Below are 15,644 nucleotides of genomic sequence, written 5' to 3'. Positions count from 1 at the left end.
GTAACGAGATCAACTTTTAAAGTACCTATCGACAGTTTGTACTGTAAATATGTTCCAAAAATAGGTAGATGCAAAGACTTCACAAATAGAAGAACTTTCACATTTCAAGAAATGATAGTTTAAATCATTCAACAAAATTATTCTGTTTGTTAATCCATAAATCAATCAAAATTAAATACGCTTAGAACCAAGCTCTGATACCACTGTATTGAGAATAAAGCGGAATAATCACACTTGTGATAATAAACTATTCACCATTTGATTGGATTTTTAGCCGCGAGAAACAATAACATAAACTAAAATATAAATGACACAAGAATATCAAAATTTTAACATGGAAAATCTCCTCAAATTAAGAAGTAAAAACACGGGATTTTCGTCTAAAAGAAGTTTCACTATTATCAAATATTAAATACGAAACAAACGAAGATAATAGTTAAACAAAGAAGAGATCACTATCTCTATAAGTGTATATTAGATGTCTCGAGTGTGTTTTGATAAATCCGCTTCCTCTAGCTTTTATAACTGAACGAGGACAATTCAAGAGTTTTTTTTCTTCTAATAATACAATTACTAAATAGGATAAACTTTTTTATTATATAATTGGGAGCCAAACAAATAACGGAACAGCTTTTTTTTTCAATTGAGTTGTTGTGATGCAAATTGATGTAGAAAGATACTAATTTTAATTAGTGGATATAATTAGCTAGCTAGCCATCTGTTTTTTACACAAGTTGATGTGGATACAATGGTTTTGTAAACTTTGGCAGCCAAATGATATAACAATTCTCTTGTATTTAACCTAAAATGAACTATATATAATTTTGCAACATAACATGATATCTATTATTTGAGTGTTTTTAATTGGAATTATAAAAAATATTTATTACAACAATATTTACATATATGAGAAATTTAATTTGAATTTAAAAATAAATTATCTAATTTTTAGAATGTATATTTGTTAAATGTGCTAGTTAGATTATAGAACCGGGAATGAATATGGCTATTGAGACTTCATAAGATTTTTTTTTTTATTTCGATTGTATTCCATGGATTATTTGGCTCAAGATTAATAGGATAATATTCGCAAATAAGACTATATATTTCATCTATACTTAAACGAGGAACGACTCGCTATGCATGTCTCAACGGGTGAAATCGTGGATTTATTGGAGGCCTTATGACATGTTAGACTTGGTTTTTGTTTTGCTCATATCTTGTTTTCAATGTTATGTTTTTAGGGTATTTATTTTGTGCACATTGTTTTACTCTCCTATTTTGAGCTTTGCCATTAATTTTTTTGATTTTTTTTTTTTGAAAAATTATAGAAATTTCCATCACTCACTTATAAATTCATAGAAATTTAGTTGATAAATGGGCACTTATCATTTTCAAGATATTGTTTTAAAACCTTAATTATGTAAATGATTACATAGGTGAAATAGGGTGATGTGACCAATTTTATTAAGATGAGATGTATAATATCAAAGGAAAGAGGACATAAACTGATAAACATATTTAAAGAATCAATTAATCTGGTTAAATTATTTGTTGATGTCAAATATCACCAGACCTAGGCTCCTATATAAGATACCACATTCTTTTCATATTCTCCCCAACCATCTATCTTCCTCTTAATACTCATTCTCTTAAACCTCTTAACTCTTTTTCATGGAGAATCCAACTTTCCTAGTTAACAAAAAAGATATTTTTCTTGTTAAGCCGTCTGAACCAACACCGTCGGTTGTCCTCTCATTCTCTTCTATTGACAACGATTACAAAATCGAGTTACTTGTCCACACCATCCATGTCTACAAGGCAAATGATCAAGAGAGTAACTTGCAAGATCCATCTTGCCTCATCAAAGACGCCCTATCTAGGGTGCTCGTGTACTACTACCCCATGGCCGGGAAACTCAAGAGGCACATCGATGGAAAACTCCGAATCACATGTAATGCTGACGGTGTACCTTTCTTGGAGGCTATTTCATCTTGCACCCTTTCTTCCCTCAATTACCTTGAAGGTATTGATTTGCAAACTGCAAAAGAGCTTGTTTTTAACTATCCAAATCAAAGTGAATTAGGTTATCACCCGCTTGTCATGCAAGTTACCAAATTTTCTTGTGGTGGTTTCACCATAGGGATGGGATTGTGCCATTCCATGTGTGATGGGATGAGTGCTTCCCAATTTCTTAGAGCATTGGCTGATCTTGTCAAAGGCAAAAATGAGCCATTGATAAAACCCGTGTGGAATAGGGAACTATTAGTTGTGGAACCATGTGAGGAGCCCATTCAACTTCCATTTCAAAAACCAACCTTAGCAAATTCCCCATACTTGCCCACCACAGATCTTGTTCACGAGTCCTTCAACTTAAGAGGCGAGAGTATAAAGAAAATAAGGTTGAGTTTGATAGAAAAAGACGACGACGATGGATCAATTCTAAGAAAGAACATCACAAGTCTTGAAATAATAAGTGCTTATATTTGGAGGTCAATGTATAGGGCCTTAGAGTTAAACTCCGACGGTGACACAATCTTTTCTATCATCACGGGGATAAGACACATACTTAGAAATCCACCGTTGCCTCAAGGGTACTATGGTAATTCTATAATTGTTGTCAACTCTGAGATGTCGGGTAAAAAACTTAACGAGGATCCATTTCTTGAGGTTGTTAAGGCTATAAGAGAAAGCAAAAAGAATGCTTCCGATCCCAAATATGTTTGGAAAGCTATAAGTATATCCGAGTCGATGATAAGGTCAAAACCGGTATTTAAAAATAACGGTGCATGTGTGTTTTTGACGGATTGGAGGCACCTAGGGTTGATGGAGGTGGATTTTGGGTCGGGGGAGGCCATCAACCTTATAGTGTTGCCTTGGAGTTCAAGTTTTTACGTGGGCATGTGTTTGCTTCTTCCTACATGCAAACTCAATGCCAAGATGAAAGGTGGGACTAGAGTCTACCTTACCCTCCCAAGGGCTGCTATGCCTAAGATGAAGGAAGAAATGGATGCTATTGATGAACAAATGGACTTCATCAAATAATTATTGGTTAATTAAAATATGTTTAAAATCATGTGTTATTTTATCTTTAATATGAATAGCTTACAATTAATTAATGCTATTCAATAGCAAGACAATGTTGTATGTTCATGTAATTGTACTGGATTTCTTTAATATCTATTTTGGGAAATTAAACTATGTATTGATTTTGTGATTGAAATTGAATATTAAAGTAATTTGTGTACCTTATAGTAGTACCATTGGATTGTTTTATTTGATATTTGTATATTTTAATCAACTATATATAACTCATAAATTAAAGTATTATTTCGATATTATTTTAAAATAATACAAATTAGCTCCTTGGTTTCAATTTATAAGAGTTTAAATTTGTCATTCTCAAAAGATTATAATTTTAAATTAATTCTACAAATTTTATAATTTTACGATTTAAAAAGGTGAAGCACGAGTCATTTTAGTTAAACTAGTCAAAATTTTATGATTTTTAAATTTAAGATGTTAAAATTTTATATTTTACAAGTTATAAATTATTTTGATTTTGTGTTTCTATACAAATTTACATAAATAAATTGAATTTTCACTTACAAATTAATTTTTTTTTTTTATTAATTCTTCAAATAAAATAAATGAACTTATATATATATATATATTTTAGAAGTAATTCTTAATTTGATTTTATACTTTTATATAAATAGTATTTTTTTTAAAAGAAAACTCTTCCTCTATGAAATTAAGCTCTTAATTTTATAAATTTATAAATTACTATCGATTTTAAACAAATTCTCATTTTTGGGCTTGATTTTTAACGAGATCTCAATTAGAGAGGACAACTCTTAATATAAATTGATACTTGTAATTACCTGTTGAGACTTGGAAGGCGGAGGTGACCAAAAATTCATACCAAATACTCAAGTTTAATTTAAAAAAGTATAAATATATGATTTTACGAGCTCATAAATATAATTTCACGACTCTAAATGTAAATATTATGTGAATCTAAATGAGGGGTATGCTTTTTTTTTCTATTGTGAGGGTATAGTTGAAAAACTCTAAACTTGGTGTTAACCTATACTTAGGTAATATTATTTAAAGTAGTAATTTATTTTAAAATGTTTTTGAATATTATGTTTTTTTGAATGTTTATACAATTTCAAATAAGTGTTTTAATTATATTATTTTCACCAATAATTTTAAAGTAAGACGGTATTCATGATAAGATTTGGATCTAATAATTAGAAATATATGGAGATTAAAATGGGGGTATTCATTGGGGTAGGGTTAAATAGTTGTAGTTTAATAATTGTGAGCTTGAAACATAGGTTAAATTTTTTCATAGGGGTAGTGTTAAATAGTTGTTTATCATGACAGGTCACTATAATATTGTCAACTTGCACAATATATTTGAAGCTCACAATCTTAAATTATAATAGGTTCAGATTTTGCAGACCTCTTATCGAAAAGGTCAAGAACTCAACGATGAGTTGGGCTACTATGAAGTTGACTTATGCTCGTCGAATTGAGTTGGTGAAGAAAGTCATTATGAGTATTATCGGTCTCAACAATTGGTTTTCCCGAAGAAAGTCATTAAGGAGTTGAATCAAATAATGAGAAATTTCATTTGAGGAAATCAATGTAGAGAAAGAAGGTCAAATGGACTGATATTTGTAAATCAAATGAAGAGGGATGATTGGACTAAAAAACTGCATAAAATGGAATAAGGCACTTAAGTACAGGCATTTTTGGGCAATTGAGAAAAAAACAATATTCATTATAGGTTTTTTGGGTGCATTTGAGGTTCATGAAGAATGAGTCAAGTGTATGGACATGTAAGATAACGATGGACATGGCTTGATCGCTCAAAAAAATTATAGAGCTCAAGGCGAATGCTATTATTTAATATTCGTATTGGTGATGGTTGTGGAATCTTATTCTGGTATGACTCTTGATTTGAAAACCAACCGATTGTTCTAAATGAGGAGTTTAATAGAATTCGAATAAGGAGAATTGTCATGCTGTTACGGTTAGAGACATTGTGATGGATGATAATTCATTTATGAGAAATGGAGAAAAATATCCATGTGTGAGTTGAATTGGAGCTTTTGCAAAAATTGAAAATTTTCATATGAAGAAATCACTCAAATAGCTTCTTTCATTCTTGTGTTTCCTTTCATTAAAATCAAGTCTAAGACTAGCTTAAGAAAAAAAACAAATGTTTGTTTTTTCCTTTTTGAGTTCTTTTAATTAAATAACATTTAGTCGTTTTAAAAAAAATATATTATTATAAATACTTTGTCAATTAGAGACACTTTGGACTCATTGTAGTACAACTCAAAGTTTATGGATGAATTTGAATATCTCTTATAAAATTGAGGGTTAGAATGAACTATTTCGATTACTAATTCCTTCTTAGGTAGTTAATAATTGGGTTGATTTGAAAACAACAATAATCGGAGCGAAGAGATGAGGTTTGAACGAAAATATGTTAATATCTCAATAATATTTAAAAATATATATATTTAAAAAAAATAATATATATTTTTTAACCAAACCCAGATCCAAATTTGGGCTTTTCAAGTTTTTAAAGGGATATAAACAAATTCAATGATTTCATAATTTAACAAAGATCTTAAAACTATATAAAAAAAAAACTCCATAAAAACAAATCCTAACAAACATAAAAACAAAAATCAATACAGTATAAATCAAAACCGCATGAAATATTCCATCAAACATAAAAACAAAAAACAAGTGACATAAGATTAAAGGAACCATACTTTTTAAGTTTAAACCATCTAATAATTGGTTTTATTGATAACACCAAATTTTTGGATCAACATTTTGTAGCCAATCAAGAGGTTCTTGATGTCTCACTCAAATTATGAGTGTGGATATATTGAGGATATTCCAAAACTTTATTGTATCTCGTTTCAATGCGATGATAACTAAAATTTCAAATAAAATTGAACGGCTAATTTAAAATTCAGAAAAACTTAGAAAGAAACGTTTGAAGTTAAAATTATATTATATTATAAAGTTAGTACTTCTTTATTAAATTAAATAATAAAACACAAATAAAATCATTTTTTAACCTTTACTGAATTTTTTCAAAGGGAAGTTGTAAACTTTAACTCATTTTTTTTTAATGTAACTTAAAATTTTAATATTTTATTAGAGATTGAGATTTGTGTTTCTATCAAATTAATCCTAAGAATATGATGGATGATAATCAAAATTTCAATTAAAAATGCTAAATTAAAATAATATTATAATTATAAACTTCGCACTTTTTTTTATTAAATTAATAGAAAAAAGAAAATAAAATAAGTTTTTATATTATTTTTTAAACCTTTACTTAAGTTTTTCAAAGGAAAGTTGTAAACTTTTAATATTTTTTTAAGGTAACTTTAAAAAAATTAATATTTTATTAGAGATTGAGATTTTCTATTAAATCCTAATAAGATGCAACAATTAGGATGAGAGGGTTCAATTACTATTTTCAAGAAGAAATCACATTTTAAAAAACAAACAAGATTATTTAAAATAAACCAAACAAGACCTAAACTGTTTATGCATGGTCAAACATCAAAATCAATGAAAATGCATGGTCAACACTTAAGCCATGTGTCACTATTTAAGTTACAAGTGTCACTCCTTAAGATTATTCAATTTAATAATTCCCTCAATTATTATTATTATTAATAAATATATATTGTTTGGCTATATATTAAGAATTTTATATTCATTTAATTGACTATAGAAGATATTTTTATCACCAGTATATATTAAAATATAATTATTTTAAAATAAAATCAAATGAAATTCCTATCATACATTAAATTCCTTATCCTTTATTTCATCTTTCAAAGCACTATTAAGCACTATTGACACAAAAACAAAAAAATTAAAAAAGCACTCTTTATTCTTTACTTTCTATATATATTAGTTCACATATTTCTGGGTTACTCCGAAACGCCTCCGTCCACCGCCCGCCGCCGTTCTTGATTTTGGTAAAGCTTCCATCTTTTAACTTAGATTATTCATTGATGATTTACTTTCCGAATCCCCTTTGTCTTAACATGCATAATTTCTTTGCCTCCATAAAATTCAACAAATGGATTTTTCTGGGTTGAATGAAATATGGAATAAGCTTTGCAAAAGGATTAAGGCTAGGCTTTGAGCCTTTGAGATATGGATTTCTGATGGAATAATCTGTTTTTAATGTTGTTTTGTTTTACCCATTTGTATATTTGGTGTAGGATTGTAGTAGGTTAAACTGAGCTTCATTGATTTCTTTTACAGGTGGGAATCTTGCTTTATTTGCTGATGGGTTAGTATCAAATTACGATTGAAGTCTGCTGAATATTAAACTCTCTTGTTCTTGAAGTTTGGTAAAGGTTAGTATGACAGTCTTTGACTCTTAACTCTTAATATCACTGTCTACAGGTTTGTAGAATTGAGTTTGAACTTTGATTGAATATTATTTGATAACAAATATATATCTTCCTTCTGCTGGATGCAGACATGATTTATCACATAGACTTCATGATTGATCATTTAAAACACTTATTTATGTTGATCTGAATTTGGATCTGGCTAAGAAGCTGCAAATGATTTTCTTGATGCATATACTGATAGGATTTGTATGGAAGGTGTGATTTGGATCCAGTGCCTTAATTTGGCCGGATTAAGTTCAGATACACCCTGGTTTCAAACTGGATCTCATCCAGATCCATATTCAGGGGAGAAAAACAACAGAATTTAGTGTTTCAAAATGGGCGATGCTTAGTTTTGTTTGAATGATTCTTGGTATGATATTTGAGGTTAGTTTTCTTACGAAATTTGTTCTTTTCATGGGTTTCTTCAGATGGAAAGCCAGGTTCCTCCTACATACACATTGGATGAGGCACTTTGTACTGTTGGGTTTGGGAGATTCCAGGGTCTTGCACTACTTTATGCAGGACTTGGGTGGATAGCTGAATCCATGGAAATAATGCTTCTTTCCTTTATAGGAAGTGCAGTAAAATCTGAGTGGAATCTCTCTTCAGATCAAGAGAGCCTGATAACCAGTATTGTGTTTTCTGGAATGCTAATTGGAGCTTATTCATGGGGTCTTATATCAGACAACTTTGGGAGAAAGTAAGTATGGGTTTTTAAAGCATGCAAAATTTAAGCTTTGATTCATAAGTTAGCTGCACATTTCATGATTGGTGCATTAATAATGTTTTTGTCTCACATGCATTTTGTGCAAAGTGGGCTTGTTCAATGCCAAAACTGAAGGGTAGGCGATTCTAGCCTAAAACAAATATCCTAGGCTTCTGCAAATTTCAATGGATGTACCCACCCGGGTAGATCAAGTGGAAAGAGTCTTGAACTTGTGAGATAAGCTCTAAAATTCGATTCCCACTTAAAGCATCCTGTAGGGAATAAACTACGAGAGTTGTATTTGGTTATGTATATGGGTCTTACACAGAACCTGCCAATATATTTTGAAATACATATAAATATGTAGATACACTACTTTCAAAATCTTCCATCAATAAAACTATTTAATTACCCTGAAATTTGGACTATTTATCAATAGTTCTTAGTTGATTGCAAAAGGGTAAAATAAAGGAATAGTGATCATGACATGAATTCCTTATTAACATTGTTTGTTTCATATTTCTGTCTAGTATTTGGATTCTACTTCTATGTGAATTACGTAGCTTATATTGGGAATGTTGCGCACAGGGAATAAACTTCGGTCTTTTATCTTCAATATTTAACACTGAAACTCATTGAACAGTTATTCATAGACAACATAAGCAATGAAAGTGTATGCTGCAAATGGTTCTTCCTTAATTCAGGGAAGTGAATATTCTCTAATCTGAAGTTATTATTTCTTTCAATTACTCTGCAGGAAGGCTTTTCTTGGAATTTGTACTGTTACTGCTGTGGCTGGATCGTTAAGCTCTTTATCGCAAAACTATGTTAGCCTAATAGTTGTCCGTTGGCTAGTTGGTATTGGGTTGGGTGGTGGACATCTATTCACTACATGGTTTCTTGAATTTGTTCCGACTCCAAACCGAGGTACTTGGATGGTTGTCTTTTCAGCTTTCTGGACAGTTGGAACCATCTTTGAGGCTGGCCTTGCATGGGTATGTTTATTTTATTATGTACAACTTATTATAACTTTTTTAAAACGCTCCAAAATAGTATTCATAAGTACGAAAACAGTTTTGAGGTAAATGCATTCACGGTTAGACTGTGTTTGGATCACGAGAATTGAAACAATAACTATAATTCCAATTCTTATAAGAATTGATATTGAAATGAAATGTGTGACTAAGAATTCAAATTCTAAATTCCACTACAATTTAAATTCTAAATTAAATTCCACCCTTTTTAAGTGCTTAAACAAGCAACATAACTAGAATTGTCACCTCCAATTCCTATTCCAATGCATCTATAACCAAAAGAGACTTAATGATTTGTGTTTTTTCTGCAGATTATCATGCCTAGATTGGGGTGGAGGTGGCTACTTGCAGTGTCTTCTATTCCTGCCTTCTTATTGCTTGCTTTCTTTGTTCTAGTACATGAGACTCCACGGTTTTTGATTATGAAAGGCAGAATAGGTGAAGCACAAGTCATCTTAGAAAAGATAGCACAGTTCAATAAAAGTAGTCTCCCACCAGGTCAATTGGTTCCTGATCTCCCAGAAGATCAGGACAAAGAACTATCTTTTTCTTCAGATACCCATTTAGAGCCAAAAAGAAAGAAAATGATCAGTTTAAGAAAATGCTTGTTACCGAAATATGTGCTGGTCTCACCAAAGTATATCAGAACAACCATTTTATTGTGGTTTCTTTACTTTGGAAATACGTTTGTTTATTACGGTGTTGTACTTTTGACTTCAAAGCTGAGCAGTGGGCAGAATCAATGTAGAGGCGATGTCATTTCGCATTCCGGGACTAGTGAGGACAGTAAACTTTATATTAACGTATTCGTGACTAGTTTGGCAGGTATTTAATTTCATTTGAACCATTTGGTTTATAAGGAAAAATGGGTAAATACAGGTTCATTTATTTTTCAGAATTTCCGGGACTGGTGATTTCAGCTATAATTCTTGATAGATTGGGCAGGAAGTATTCAATGCAAATTATGCTCGCCTTTGGCTTCGGCTTGCTTCTACCATTGGCGTGGCAGCTGAGCCAGGGTCTTACCACGGGCCTGTTGTTTGGAGCCCGCATGTTTGTTTCAGCTACATTTACCTGCGCATGCATTTATGCTCCTGAGGTATCGACTTTTATTAAGAATGATGGTTGTTGTATAAAACATTTTTGTTTCAGCAAATGATCTTTCTGAGTTACTATTGAGCCTATTGGATTTGGATTGAAAACCGCATGTTTGAAGTTGAGTATTGGAGGACTAAGTGACTAACGATGGATGGATCGTTTGGTGTGCAGGTTTATCCAACAATTGTGAGATCGAGCGGAGTTGGTGTGGCAACCGCGATCGGAAGAATAGGGGGAATAGTATGCCCCATGGTGGCTGTGACATTGGTTAACAATTGTCATCAAACGGCTGCTATTCTTTTGTTTGAAGCTGCCATTGTTCTCTTAGGAATTTGTGTTGTGCTTCTCCCATTTGAAACCATGGGAAAAGGATTGATAGATGTAGCAAAATGAATAATTACCAAAACACTGGATGTGAAATAGATTATATATTTAGTAAGAAGATCATGTTTAGTGAAATAAACATGCTTTTGATGGACAATTTTATTTTTGTAATCATTTTTGCTTTCAATTTGTATGTATCATGATTAATTAACAGGTTATTTATGTTAAAGTAGAGCTTGAGTGAGTATATATAGATTTTTATTGGCCTTTTCAAAAAGAATTTTGAATCGGTGTAAAATAGTTATTTGGATTTTAAAAATATTTTATTAGTTATGTATTATTATATATATGTATATAAATGTAGAAAATTAATTTGAATCATGTTAAATTAAGAGTTTAAATTGTAAGAATTTAATATAATTAGTCATATATTATTATAATTTATAATATATAATTTAAAAGCTCACTAAAATATTAAAGAGAGTGCAAAGACAAGAAGAAACATGTTTCCTTTTCTATTGTTTTTGTAATTATAATCATTTAATAACCCTTTTTATTCATCAAATAATAAGAAAAGGGTATATATCAAAAAAAAAAAAATAAAAATAAAAAAATAATAATAATAATAAAAAATAACATCCCATTTACCCTCAATATTTATGTAATCGCTTAATTCATGGACTAAAATATATTTTATTTTAAATTATTATTTTTTATTTAATCATCATATATTAATACCCTTTAAATTTTTTTTATCAAAAAAAAATAATCATTTTTTCAAAATTATCACCAATAATAGTTACTTTTTAAATAATTACATCTTTTAAAAAATACCCATCCAAAAATATCTAAGTTTGAGAGATACACATGACAAATAAAATATAAGATTGGATTTAAAGTGGATTGATGAGATCCAACAATTTGAAAAAATATCCTTTTTCATTGGAGAAATTTGAATTTTCAAAATATGATCTTCTTTAGATGAGACGACCGAATAGAATGTCTTTATCATTTAGATTCCCACTTATAAAAATTAAAAAGGAAAGGTCATGAGTGAAGCATGTTACCTTTCAATCTAAAAAATAAAAAATAAAAAAGTATTATTATAACAAAATCAAAAAGTATTTGATTTGATTTGAGAGGAACTATTCATCTTGTTGAAGTTGATATTTGGGTTGTTGAGTTTTTTTTTTTAATTTTTTTTATTTAAAATTGAACTATTACTTTTATTTATTTATTAAAATATTAAATTATTTAAAATTAATTTAGCGTTCAATATAAAGAGAAAAAGTAAATGATGTTTTTGTCTTCAAACCATAAAAAAATGTTTAATTTTTTTTTAATCAAAACAATTTTTTTTAATCAAAACAATTTTTTTTTAGGAGAAAACCAAAGATCAAACAAACTCGAAATGAAATTAATAAGTTATTGGATATTTTGGTTTCCTTTGTTATTTATTTATTTTTTATTTTTCAAAAATGGTCACCAAGGGTTTAACCTAGTAGTCTACAAACTTGTTTTTTGTTTATTGTTTTGCTAAGTATGTTTTTTTTTTCAAACCATATAACTTATTGTCTCAACAATATCTATATATATATATAATGATGCTTAATTTTTAAAGTATCCGGATTGCCGGGTCGAGAGCTGTGGTTAATTTGGATACTTGGGTCGGATTGTGGGTTGACCCGTTTTTAAATTTAAAACGGTTAAAAATAAAATTAAAAATGCTAGAGGTATGTTTCGAACTTGCAACCTATCAAAACAAGTACAACTCTTTAACCAACTAGGCTACAAAGATTTTATATTTTAAATTCAACACCAAATTTGATAAACGCGGGACGTTTTAATATTAATATAAGTTCAACTTTTTAACTAACTAATCTATATCTATATATATATATAATGATGCTTAATTTTTAAAGTGTCCGGATTGTCGGGTCGAGAGCTGTTGTTAATTTGGATACTTGGGTCGGATTATGGGTTGACCCGACTTTAAATTTAAAACGGTTAAAAATAAAATTAAAAATGCTAGAGGTATGTTTCGAACTTGCAACCTAACAAAACAAGTACAACTCTTTAACCAACTAAGCTACAAAGACTTTATATTTTGAATTCAACACCAAATTTGATAAACGCGGGACGTTTTAATATTAATATAAGTTCAACTTTTTAACTAACTAATCTATATATATAATGATGTTTAATTTTTAAAGTGTCCGGATTGCCGGGTTGAGTACTTGGGTCGGATTGTGGGTTGACCCGCCTTTAAATTTAAAACGGTTAAAAATAAAATTAAAAATGCTGGAGGTATGTTTCGAACTTGAAACCTAACAAAACAAATACAACTCTTTAACCAACTAAGCTACAAAGACTTTATATTTTAAAATCAACACTAAATTTGATAAACGCGAGACGTTTTAATATTAATATAAGTTCAATTTTTTAACTAACTAATATATATATATATATATATATATATATAATGATGTTGAGTAAATGAATATTTGGGTCGGATTGTGGGTTGACCCACCCATAAACTTAAAACGGTTAAAAATAAAATTTAAAATGTTATCCATAATTTTTTTTCACGGTTTCTTATATTATTACTCGTGCAAATGCATAGGCTAAATGCTAGTATATATAATGATGCTTAATTTTTAAAGTGTCCGGATTGCCGGGTCGAGAGCTGTGGTTAATTTGGATACTTGGGTCGGATTGTGGGTTGACCCGTTTTTAAATTTAAAACGGTTAAAAATAAAATTAAAAATGCTAGAGGTATGTTAATTTGGATACTTGGGTCGGATTGTGGGTTGACCCGTTTTTAAATTTAAAACGGTTAAAAATAAAATTAAAAATGCTAGAGGTATGTTTCGAACTTGCAACCTATCAAAACAAGTACAACTCTTTAACCAACTAGGCTACAAAGATTTTATATTTTAAATTCAACACCAAATTTGATAAACGTGGGACGTTTTAATATTAATATAAGTTCAACTTTTTAACTAACTAATCTATATATATATAATGATGCTTAATTTTTAATGTGTCCGGATTGTCGGGTCGAGAGCTGTGGTTAATTTGGATACTTGGATCGGATTGTGGGTTGACCCGTTTTTAAATTTAAAACGGTTAAAAATAAAATTAAAAATGCTAGAAATACTTGGATCGGATTGTGGGTTGACCCGTTTTTAAATTTAAAACGGTTAAAAATAAAATTAAAAATGCTAGAAGTATGTTTCGAACTTGCAACCTAACAAAAACAAGTACAATTCTTTAACTTTATATTTTAAATTTAACACCAAATTTGATAAACGCGGGACGTTTTAATATTAATATAAGTTTAACTTTTTAACTAACTAATATATAATGATGTTGAATAAATGGATACTTGGGTCGGATTGTGGGTTGACCCACCCATAAATTTAAAACGGTTAAAAATAAAATTAAAAATGTTATCCGTAATTTTTTTTTCACGTTTTTATATATTATTACTCGTGCAAATGCACGGGCTAAATGCTAGTTTATAGAATAACCGTTAGTTTAAAAAGCTCAATTAATGACTACATATATTGTCTTATTATAAAATATTCATATTACCAGACGGTTAATTATAGACAGTACAAACTTTATAAAATATGATAAAATAGTTTCAAATTATTAAATAATAAATATTATATATATATATATATATATATATATATATATATATATATATATATATACTAGGTGTTGTTTGGTTAGTTATTTAAATAATTAAAATTAATCTCCAACATTATTTCACTCTCTATGATTTATCACATCACTCAACTAATTTATCAAAAATATTAAAATATTATTTATTTTTATTTTATATTAAACTTTTAAGTTTTTATCAAAAAAATAAAACAAAAATATACCTTCTCAAAATTATCACCCATTATTATTATTTTATCTATTCAAATTAAAAAAAAACAAATCCAAGCAAGACTAACTAAAACGTGAGATTCTCAATTACCAAAAAGTGCATGTTCCCCTGTTTCCTCTCACAGAAAGGGGCATAAAAGTAATTTTAAAAAAAATTACCTTTATATTCCTTCCTATAAGGGGATCCCTGTGAAAGGGAACATGAGAACATGCACTCATTCGTTGACTTAAAACATACATTTTTATCAAATGTTTAATATTTTTTCCCACTTTTTTTTTAAAAGGAATTAATTCTAATTAAATCAAACAAAGAGTTACATAAAAATCATTAATTTACAAATAATAAAAAATAACATCTACAAAAATTAAATTTAGACGTTACATAATATAGATTTGCAAATATTCTAATGAAAGTGATCCACGAATAATGTAATTTGTCCAGGATAACTCTAGAGACAAACTCATTTGAATCCAATAATAATGAGTGATGAAGGTCACCAAGTCGAACAAACCAATTAAGCGGTATCGAAAAAATCTCTACCCAGAATTTTAAACGCTAGTAAAATTAATTTTTACTCGAAAGTTGAAAACCAATACCAAATAATAACTGACCATCTACAAATATATAAATAATTGTTCAATCAGTAAATTAAATTTTCTAGTGCTGTAAGAAATCATTTCAAATTACAAGATGAATTTTTATAACACTCTCTATATATACCATATACCGTCTTTAATATTTATAGGATAAAAAATGATTGAGAAAGAGAATTACTGTAGCAATTTGATTCGTTAAAAAATAACAAATTTTTTCTCTCTTTTCCCTCCTCACCTTTTATCCATTTTTTCAGCCAGATATGAGGTGACACCTTCTCAAATTCCCTTGTCACTCTTTCTATAGGAATCAATTGACACTCATCTTTGAAAAAACAAAGTCATTGAAATTATTGTGCAATAGCCCTAATGGACTGTAGATAACTCAACTACTCAAGCACTATCTCTTTTTCCACATTTTATTAGAATTTAGTTTACAAGTCTATGAGATATTATATATCATGTCTTAAATTCACCATCCACAAATGGATAATTGGCCTGTCCCTGATAAGGTTTCAGAACCAA

At 29.2% G+C, this 15,644-nt stretch overlaps 2 protein-coding genes across 2 annotated transcripts; both read left to right on the top strand.

The window, feature by feature from the left end:
• Positions 1-1,674: 1,674 nt before the first annotated feature.
• On the top strand, positions 1,675-3,045 carry LOC124912751 (spermidine coumaroyl-CoA acyltransferase-like). Its single transcript, XM_047453399.1, has one exon. The coding sequence runs from the start codon at positions 1,675-1,677 to the stop codon at positions 3,043-3,045; it is 1,371 nt and encodes a 456-aa protein (XP_047309355.1).
• Positions 3,046-6,889: 3,844 nt separating this feature from the next.
• On the top strand, positions 6,890-10,811 carry LOC124911992 (organic cation/carnitine transporter 7-like). The gene is made up of 7 exons (XM_047452542.1): positions 6,890-7,031; positions 7,324-7,418; positions 7,889-8,160; positions 8,924-9,161; positions 9,512-10,025; positions 10,097-10,299; positions 10,470-10,811. Exons 3-7 carry the CDS (start codon positions 7,889-7,891, stop codon positions 10,689-10,691), a joined length of 1,449 nt encoding a protein of 482 aa, XP_047308498.1. The 5' UTR covers positions 6,890-7,031; positions 7,324-7,418; the 3' UTR covers positions 10,692-10,811.
• Positions 10,812-15,644: the final 4,833 nt, after the last annotated feature.

Source organism: Impatiens glandulifera, chromosome 8 (assembly GCF_907164915.1).
Source record: "Impatiens glandulifera chromosome 8, dImpGla2.1, whole genome shotgun sequence".
Classification (NCBI taxonomy): domain Eukaryota; kingdom Viridiplantae; phylum Streptophyta; class Magnoliopsida; order Ericales; family Balsaminaceae; genus Impatiens; species Impatiens glandulifera.
Note: the sequence above shows the minus strand (reverse complement) of the source record. Positions and strands in the feature narration are given on the sequence as shown.

Bases quoted from the DNA above. Each gene is read 5' to 3' on its own strand.
- LOC124912751 (XM_047453399.1), top strand. From the start codon at position 1,675: ATGGAGAATCCAACTTTCCTAGTTAACAAAAAAGATATTTTTCTTGTT.
- LOC124911992 (XM_047452542.1), top strand. From the start codon at position 7,889: ATGGAAAGCCAGGTTCCTCCTACATACACATTGGATGAGGCACTTTGT. The intron at 8,161-8,923 runs GTAAGTATGGGT...ATTACTCTGCAG, and splicing joins TCAGACAACTTTGGGAGAAA to GAAGGCTTTTCTTGGAATTT. The intron at 10,026-10,096 runs GTATTTAATTTC...TTTATTTTTCAG, and splicing joins ATTCGTGACTAGTTTGGCAG to AATTTCCGGGACTGGTGATT.